We start from the raw sequence: 9,215 nt of genomic DNA on the forward strand, positions 1-9,215 counted from the left end.
TTGTTAGTTCTCAAAGATGGTATTATAAAAAAAATATATATATGAGTGTAAAAAACATTAGGAACACCTTCCTAATTTTGAGTTGCACCCCTTTTTGCCCTCAGAACAGCCTCAATTCGTCGGGGCATGGACTCTACAAGGTGTTGAAAGTGTTCCACAGGGATGCTGGCACATGTTGACTCCAATGTTTCCCACAGTTGTATCAAGTTGGCTGGATGTATCAAGTTGGCAGGTTTTTCACGCTGTTGAGCGTGAAAAACCCCATCAGCGTTGCAGTTCTTGACACACTCAATACGGAAAGCTGATCCCCCCCCCTCCACACACACACACCCTCACACCTAGAGCATAAACAAATGCACACACATAGAGAGAGTAAGACTTAATCTTTATATATTTCTCTATTGCGCTGTACCACAGATGTGTTATGGACGATGAGCCTCTGTAATGTGACATTTCTGTGACAACATGCCGTGGCTTTTCCAGTACGATGGAGGTTTATAATCCCCTGCTCAGTTATAATCCATGGATCAATTCCCTCATGTCTATCATCCAAAGGAGATCCAGTTCTCATGTAATATCTGTAATATCCCAACCCAAACCCTCATTTATAATTATTAATTTGTCTCAATGTATGATGAGTCTGTTCTTTTGGGGTCTGTAATATCCCAACCCAAACCCTAATTTATAATATGTTTTGTAGTCTGAATATGTTTTACTCTCTCTTCTTTTAGAAATGCATGCATAAATCTGTATTATGGAAATATCTAAAAGAGCTGTGGCACCTCATAAGCCGGTCAATGAAGTTCCAATGTACAGAACAATGTACAGAGACCAAACACAATGAGCATGTGTGTTTACAACAGTAGAGTGTTTCTATGAACAGGCCCTATATTCCCATACCGGTATTTACTAAGTATGGCGAGAGAATAGGTTATGGATTTCAATTTTGAATGTACAATCCTCGCATTCCCTCAGTAGCATCTCTTGAACTTGATGAGTTTGTGGAAGGCCAGTTTGAACTCGTCATTGAAGGCGGTGTAGATGACGGGATTGATGAGCGAGTTCAGGTAGCCAAGCCAGGTGAACACGTCGAAGAGCACTGGGTGGAACCAGCATTCTTTGCAGATGGCCAGTACCAGGGTGCCCACGAAGAAAGGCAGCCAGCACACGATGAAGGCTCCCAGGATGATGCCCAGCGTCTTGGTGGCCTTCTTCTCCCGGGCGGCGCACAGACGCTTCCTCTCCAGCACGCTGTCAGCCAGCTTCACCTTCACGCTGTCATTGAAGAGAGGCAATCCACCTCTGCCTCCTCCTCCACCTCCGCTGGTTCCCCCTCCGTGGTGCAGGTGGCCCTCCTGGTTGGAGGCGGAAGAGTTGATGGAGCAGAGGGAGGAGCCGGCTGACGTCTGGATGAGATGGGCCGTGGTGAAACGCTTGCCGGACGACGCCGGAGTCTTGAAGATGCGCGAGCGGGCGGCCACATAGATCCGGCCATAGAGGATGATCAGCAGCACGGTGGGCACATAGAACGCCCCCAAGGTGGAGTAGAGAGTGTAGAAGATCTGGTCCGTGTTCACCAGGCACTCCATCACTTCCTCGTTGGCCTTGCCCTGCCTCCAGAAGAGCGGCGGTATGGAGATAGAGATGGAGATCACCCACACCACTGCTATCATCAGGCCCGCTCGACGCATCGTCCGGCGCTTGGAGTACTCCAGGGCATCGGTGATGGCCCAGTAGCGGTCCAGCGCGATGACACACAGGTGCAGGATGGAGGCGGTGCAAAAAGTGATGTCCGATGACAGCCAGATGTCGCAGACGATCTGCCCCAGGGACCAGGTCTTACTCACTGTGTACACAATGCTGATAGGCATGACCAGGATGGACACCAGCAGGTCTGTCACGGCCAGCGAACCGATCAGAAAGTTGGCTGGCGTGTGCAGCTTCCGGGTCAGGAAGATGGTGGCGATAACAAAGGCATTGGACAGCACGGTGGCCATGGTGACGATGGCCAGGATGGCCGAAAGGAAGATCTGCAGGCCCAGGAGAATGGCCTCATCCCAGGGTGCCTCTGAAGGTACAGGGCTCTCTGTGGCATTGGTGAAGATTGACTCAACGGAGCTATTATCCTGATCCATCTTGCCTTTCCCCTGTAACCCTTTGTTCCAGGTCTAGACAAGCCACATCACCGCAATCGATCAGAGCCTATGGTTCACTTTGTCTTCTCCGCATGGTAAAGAGGACTGCATTGATGGATGTCACTGTTGGTTGTCACACGTATCCATGGGACGTGATGGATCCTTTATCCCTTATTTCACTCTTGAAGACACACTGGGTTATTTGTATATCTCCATTTTGATCGTCTCAAAAGTGATGACTGTTATTTAGTTTCATATTAAAGTAAAGTGGTTGTCCCACTGGCTATCATAAGGTGAATGCACCAATTTGTAAGTCGCTCTGGATAAGAACGTCTGCTAAATGACGAAAATCTAAATGTAAAAAATATTAGAGATTTTGGTTATACTCGTACCATTTTAATGCACAACTATTGGATTTACTACAGTTGCTGAATCACTGTCCATTTCAGTAGACACACTAATATTGGTTTGACACTGCAGTCTGGCCAAGGGACGGCAGAATTTGTATTCTGCTCTGCTTCCTCGCTCGCCCTTATCGCTCTTATCTCCCCTCCAGCCAGACCGAGCACAACACCACAGACCCCGACTCCCTATCAACTACTGCTTTGATGTTCTGGTTCTCTTTCAATAACCCTCGGTGGGTAAAGTCCACACTCATAGATGATAGTGATACACAGGGTTGGCTCGCTCTGTCCTAGTTTAAAGCTGAACCAAGGGGTTATTTAATTTGGTTTCAGAGCTAAAGGCTGGGCGGTCCAGTCGTGTTGATGTTGAGGGTGAGCTTGAACATTAACATGATCCACATCACGCGGGGAGTCCTTTTCAACCGGTCCAGTCATGGACAACAAGTCAATATCACTTCTTCATTCCATATGTTTTTGGCTTTGCCTTAGAAATAGAAATTCTCAACTCAATGCGATAAAGGCGTTTGCAGACTCCTAGTGAGACGAAGCACAGCATGTGCTCTATTGATTTTCGGTGTGTGTGTCTAACTTCTTTTCCTGTCAAATCTTTGTTGGTCAGTTAAGCGTTCAGGTGTGAGGTCCAGAGGGGAATAGCACTGCACAGCTTATTCCAGGCTTCTATTACAGCATGCCAACCTAAGAAGAAGAAAGAGAGAGAAATAAATGGGGTGCGTTAGAAAATGCAGAGGAGTCACCATTTCAAACCGCCAACAATCCCACCTACATAAAGTATCCTACATGCAGTGATACGCGTAAGAATAAACAGTACGTGACCTCGACCTCTCTGCAATCTCATGCCATGAGGCATATTTCTACCACCTACATTCCCATACCCTCATTTTCAGCCATTACATCCAAGATTGATATTACAATCTTAGGAGTGGGGCTGTAACGTGAAGGGCATCTCGTACATGCCTATACCATAATGACATGCAAATGGATGGTCCTGTAACACCTTTCTGGTTATCATTTCAAAAGAACCACTGATTGCTTTTACAGGCACAGGATGGGGACAGGTTATGGTATATATGATAGGATACGTGGAACGCACTACACCTATATTATACCGCCTACGGCACAACGGTGGCCACTCTGCTCAATACTGGAGCATCACAGGCACCGTACCTAATGTAATGGTAATGTGCCGGCCAAGTCCACAACTGCCAGCTGTAAGAAAATGTGTTATGGGGGGGAGGAGCAGCAAATAACATATTACTCTCAGTACACCTGCCCGCAGTACCTTACGTTGCAAGTTTGAAAACGTAATTATTGGCACACATAAAGCCACAAGGTTAATCCATTATACTATTTGATTTGAATGAAGGAACCCCAGAAGGAGAAAGCACTCAGCAGGACACAACATTCCCCTGCTGTGGTAATCCCTGGATATAATTTTGACATTTAACATCAGATATGCCAAGTCCTTGGATTGTTTTGCATATTCAAGAGCATTTTAATACATGGATTATTTGATTCAAATTATTACATTTAATATAAATGAAATAGCCACTGCCTCTGACACAGGACAACCTGCCACTAAGTGCCTGTCTCATAGAGTCTCCAATAGAGGAAACCACTAGGAAGCATGAGCGATTAGAGCTGACAGGTTGATGACATGACACCATCTACTCCGGGTCTTTCAGGTGAACACAACACGTCAGACCCTACACATACTGATCATTGAAAATATGTTGAGCTGTGCCAATAATTGTTTTCCCTTGTCCTTTTGAACCCTTTCGTTGATTTGCGTTGACCAGCAATATATGTCCCATGATGCCTTTTAGTGGGTGGAAAATGAACATATGGAACTTGGAATCTTTCGCAAATTAAGGACAGGGGGTGCTGAATATGATAACTCTTTATCAATGCAGAGCAATAATGGCAACACTGTCAATGTATGAAAATAAGCAGGGTTTATGTTGCTAACGAGGAACTGATCCATAAAGCAGTATCCAAATCCATCGAATGTTGTGATCACATTATAGTATTCATATCTAGGAAAACCACAGTTCCAAAGGATGGGCCTAATATTTTGTAGTGATTCCTATGTTGTTCATGTAAAGAATATTTGTTGGTCTGTGGTGTGAAATGAGGAGCAACCAGACGCTGTACTTGACACATTTATGAAATTGCTTATTCCAGTTACTAATAAGCATGCACCCATTAAGAAAATGACTGTAAAAACTGTTACATCCCCGTGGATTGATGAGGAATTGAAAAATAGTATAGTTGAGAGGGATGAGGCAAAAGGAATGGCAAATAAGTCCGGCTGCACAACCGATTGGCAAACGTACTGCAAATTGAGAAATCATGTGACTAAACTGAATAAAAAGAAGAAGAAACTACACTATGAAACAAAGATAAATGACATAAAGCTTTGGAGCACCTTAAATGAAATCTTGGGCAAAGAGGCAAACTCAGCTCCATCATTCATTGAATCAGATGGCTCATTCATCACAAAACCCACTGATATTGCCAATTACTAATGATTTCTTAATTGGCAAGATTAGCAAACTTAGGCATGACATGCCAGCAACAAACACTGACACTACACATCCAAGTATAACTGATCAAATTATGAAAGACAAGCATTGTTCTTTTTTATTTCGTTAAGTGAGTGTGGAAGAAGTGGAAAAATGATTGTTGTCTATCAACAATGACAAGCCTCCGGGGTCTGACAAATTGGATGGAAATTTACTGAGGATAATAGCGGACGATATTGCCACTCCTATTTGCCATATTTTCAATCTAAGCCAACTAGAAAGTGTGTGCCCTCAGGCCTGGAGGGAAGCAAAAGTCATTCTGCTACTTAAGAATAGTAAGCCCCCTTTACTGGCCCAAATAGCCAACCAATCAGCCTGTTATCAACCCTTAGTAAACTTTTGGAAAAATGTGTGTTTGACCAGATACAATGCTATTTTACTGTAAACAAATTCACAACAGACTTTCAGCACACTTAGAGGGGAGGACATTCAACAAGCACAGCAAAACTGATTATTAAAATATTGTGGGAGCTGTTTTGTTAGACTTCAGTGTGGCTTTTGACATTATCGATCATAGTCTGCTGATGGAAAAATGTCTGTGTTATGGCTTTGCACCTCCTGCTATATTGTGGATAAAGAGTTACCTGTCTAAAATAACATAGAGGGTGTTCTTTAATGGAAGCCTTTCCAACATAATCCAGGTAGAATCAGGAATTCCCAGGGCAGCTAGGCCACTTACTTTTTTCAATCTTTACTAATGGCTATGTATGCGGATGACTAAACACTATACAGTGAGGGAAAAAAGGTATTTGATCCCCTGCTGATTTTGTATGTTTGCCCACTGACAAAGAAATTATCAGTCTATAATTTTAATGGTAGGTTTATTTGAACAGTGACAGACAGAATAACAACAAAAAAATCCAGAAAAACGCATGATTTTCATTTTAATGAGGGAAATAAGTATTTGACCCCTCTGCAAAACATGACTTAGTACTTGGTGGCAAAAACCCTTGTTGGCAATCACAGAGGTCAGACGTTTCTTGTAGTTGGCCACCAGGTTTGCACACATCTCAGGAGGGATTTTGTTCCATTCCTCTTTGCAGATCTTCTCCAAGTCATTAAGGTTTCGAGGCTGACGTTTGGCAACTCAAACCTTCAGCTCCCTCCACAGATTTTCTATGGGATTAAGGTCTGGAGACTGGCTAGGCCACTCCAGGAACTTAATGTGCTTCTTCTTGAGCCACTCCTTTGTTGCCTTGGCCGTGTGTTTTGGGTCATTGTCATGCTGGAATACCCATCCACGACCCATTTTCAATATCCTGGCTGAGGGAAGGAGGTTCTCACCCAAGATTTGATGGTACATGGCCCTGTCCATCGTCCCTTTGATGCAGTGAATTTGTCCTGTCCCCTTAGCAGAAAAACACCCCCAAAGCATAATGTTTCCACCTCCATGTTTGAAGGTGGGGATGGTGTTCTTGGGGTCATAGGCAGCATTCCTCCTCCTCCAAACACGGCGAGTTGAGTTGATGCCAAAGAGCTCGATTTTGGTCTCATCTGACCACAACACTTTCACCCAGTTCTCCTCTGATTCATTCAGATGTTCATTTGCAAACTTCACACGGCCCTGTATATGTGCTCTCTTGAGCAGGGGGACATTGCGGGTGCTGCAGGATTTCAGTCCTTCACGGCGTAGTGTGTTACCAATTGTTTTCTTGGTGACTATGGTCCCAGCTGCCTTGAGATCATTGACAAGATCCTCCCGTGTAGTTCTGGGCTGATTCCTCACCATTCTCATGATCATTGCAACTCCACGAGGTGAGATCTGGCATGGAGCCCAAGGCCGAGGGAGATTGACAGTTCTTTTGTGTTTCTTCCATTTGCGAATAATCGCACCAACTGTTGTCACCTTCTCACCAAGCTGCTTGGCGATGGTCTTGTAGCCCATTCCAGCCTTGTGTAGGTCTACAATCTTGTCCCTGACATCCTTGGAGAGCTCTTTGGTCTTGGCCATGGTGGAGAGTTTGGAATCTGATTGATTGATTGCTTCTGTGGACAGGTGTCTTTTATACAGGTAACAAACTGAGATTAGGAGCACTCCCTTTAAGAGTGTGCTCCTAATCTCAGCTCGTTACCTGTATAAAAGACACCTGGGAGCCAGAAATCCTTCTGATTGAGAGGGGGTGAAATACTTATTTCCCTCATTAAAATGCAAATCAATTTATAACATTTTTGACATGCGTTTTTCTGGATTTTGTTGTTGTTATTCTGTCTCTCACTGTTCAAATAAACCTACCATTAAAATTATAGACTGATCATTTCTTTGTCAGTGGGCAAACATACAAAATCAGCAGGGGATCAAATACTTTTTTCCCTCACTGTAACAAAGAGCTGCAGTTAGTTTCAGAATGGGTGGCAAGGAATAAGTTAGTCGTAAATATTTCTAAAACTAAAAGCATTGTATTTGGGACAAATCATTCGCTAAACCAGTGGTGGAAAAGGTACCCAATTGTCATACTTCAGTAAAAGTAAAGATATGTTAATAGAAAATGACTCAAGTAAAAGTGAAAAGTGAAAGTCACCCAGTAAAATAATACTTAAAGTCTACAAGTATTTGGTTTTAAATATACTTAAGTATCAAAAGTAAATGTAATTGATCAAATGTACTTAAGTATCAAAAGTAAAAGTAAAAGTATAAATAATTTCAAATTCCTTATATTAAGCAAACCAGAAGGCACCATTTTCTTGATTTTTTAATTTACGGATAGCCAGACAATTTACAAACAAAGCATTTGTGTTTAGTGAATCCACCAGATCAGGTCGCAGGGATGACCAGGGATGTTCTCTTGATAAGTGTGTGAATTGGACCATTTTCATGTCCTGCTAAGCATTCAAAATGTATTGAGAACTTTTGGGTATCAGGGGAAATGTATGGAATAAAAAGTTAAATTTTTTCTTTAGGAATGTAGTGAAGAAAAAGCAACATTTGTCAAAAATATAAATAGTAAATTAAAGTACATATACCAAAAAAAACTACTTAAGTAGTACTTGAAAGTATATTTACTTAAGTACTTTACACCACTGCACTAACCCATAAACCTAAACTAAATCTGGTAATTAATAATGTTGAAATTGAGCAAGTTGAGGTGACTAAATTGCTTGGAGTAACCCTGGATTGTAAACTGTCATGGTCAAAACATGTTCATCCAACAGTAGCTAAAATGGGTAGAAGTCTGTCCATAATAAAGCACTGCTCTGCCTTTTTAACAACACTATCAACAAGGCAGGTCCTACAGGCTCTAGTTTTGTCTCACCTGGACTACTGTTCAGTCGTGTGGTCAGGTGCCACAAAGAGGGACCTCGGAAAATTAGGGCAGCACGGCTGGCCCTTAAATGTACACGGAGAGCTAACATTAATAATATGCATGTAAATCTCTCATGGCTCAAAGTGGAGGAGAGATTGACGTCATCATTACTTGTTTTTGTAAGAAGTGTTGACATGCTGAATGCACCGAGGTGTCTGTTTAAACTACTAGCACACAGCTCAGACACCCATGCATTCCCCACAAGACATGCCACCAAAGGTCTCATTACTATGTAGAGCCATGGCTATAACTCTTTTCCACATCAGATAACTGATGTAATAGAAAAGAAACAGATAAAAACAGACCTTATGGAACAGCTGGGACTGTGAAGAGACACACACAGGCACAGACACACATACACATGATAAGACACGCACTCTACACACACGTACACATGGATGTTGTATTGTAAATATGTGATAGTGGAGTAGTGGCCTGAGGGAACACACTAAATGTATTGGGTAAAGTGTTATGAAATGTAATGTCATGTAATATTTTAAACTGTATATAACTGTCTTAATGTTGCTGGACCCCAGGAAGAGTAGCCTTGGCAGCAGCTAATGGAAATCCTTAATAAATACAAATACAAAATATGCCTGAAATGACCTGGCTGCAAAATGGATACTTCTATTTTGGTGGGTTTTGAAAGAAAACAATATGGCTACAAAACGAAAGTAATTCAACACAAGAAGGAGAGGGATTTGAAATATAAAATGAATGTAACAGGCTATGATTAACAAGTTCCGTGTGATAACTCAAAGCTTATAGGCT

General features: G+C 42.6%; 1 protein-coding gene across 1 annotated transcript; it reads right to left on the bottom strand.

The window, feature by feature from the left end:
- Positions 1 to 971: 971 nt before the first annotated feature.
- LOC311145817 (5-hydroxytryptamine receptor 1D-like) lies at positions 972 to 2,135 on the bottom strand (the record flags this gene model as incomplete). The annotated part of the gene is made up of 1 exon (XM_084182133.1): positions 972 to 2,135. One exon carries the CDS (start codon positions 2,133 to 2,135, stop codon positions 972 to 974), a length of 1,164 nt encoding a protein of 387 aa, XP_084038259.1.
- Positions 2,136 to 9,215: the final 7,080 nt, after the last annotated feature.

This window comes from Coregonus lavaretus (assembly GCF_964263955.1).
Source record: "Coregonus lavaretus genome assembly, chromosome: 18".
NCBI classification, from domain to species: domain Eukaryota; kingdom Metazoa; phylum Chordata; class Actinopteri; order Salmoniformes; family Salmonidae; genus Coregonus; species Coregonus lavaretus.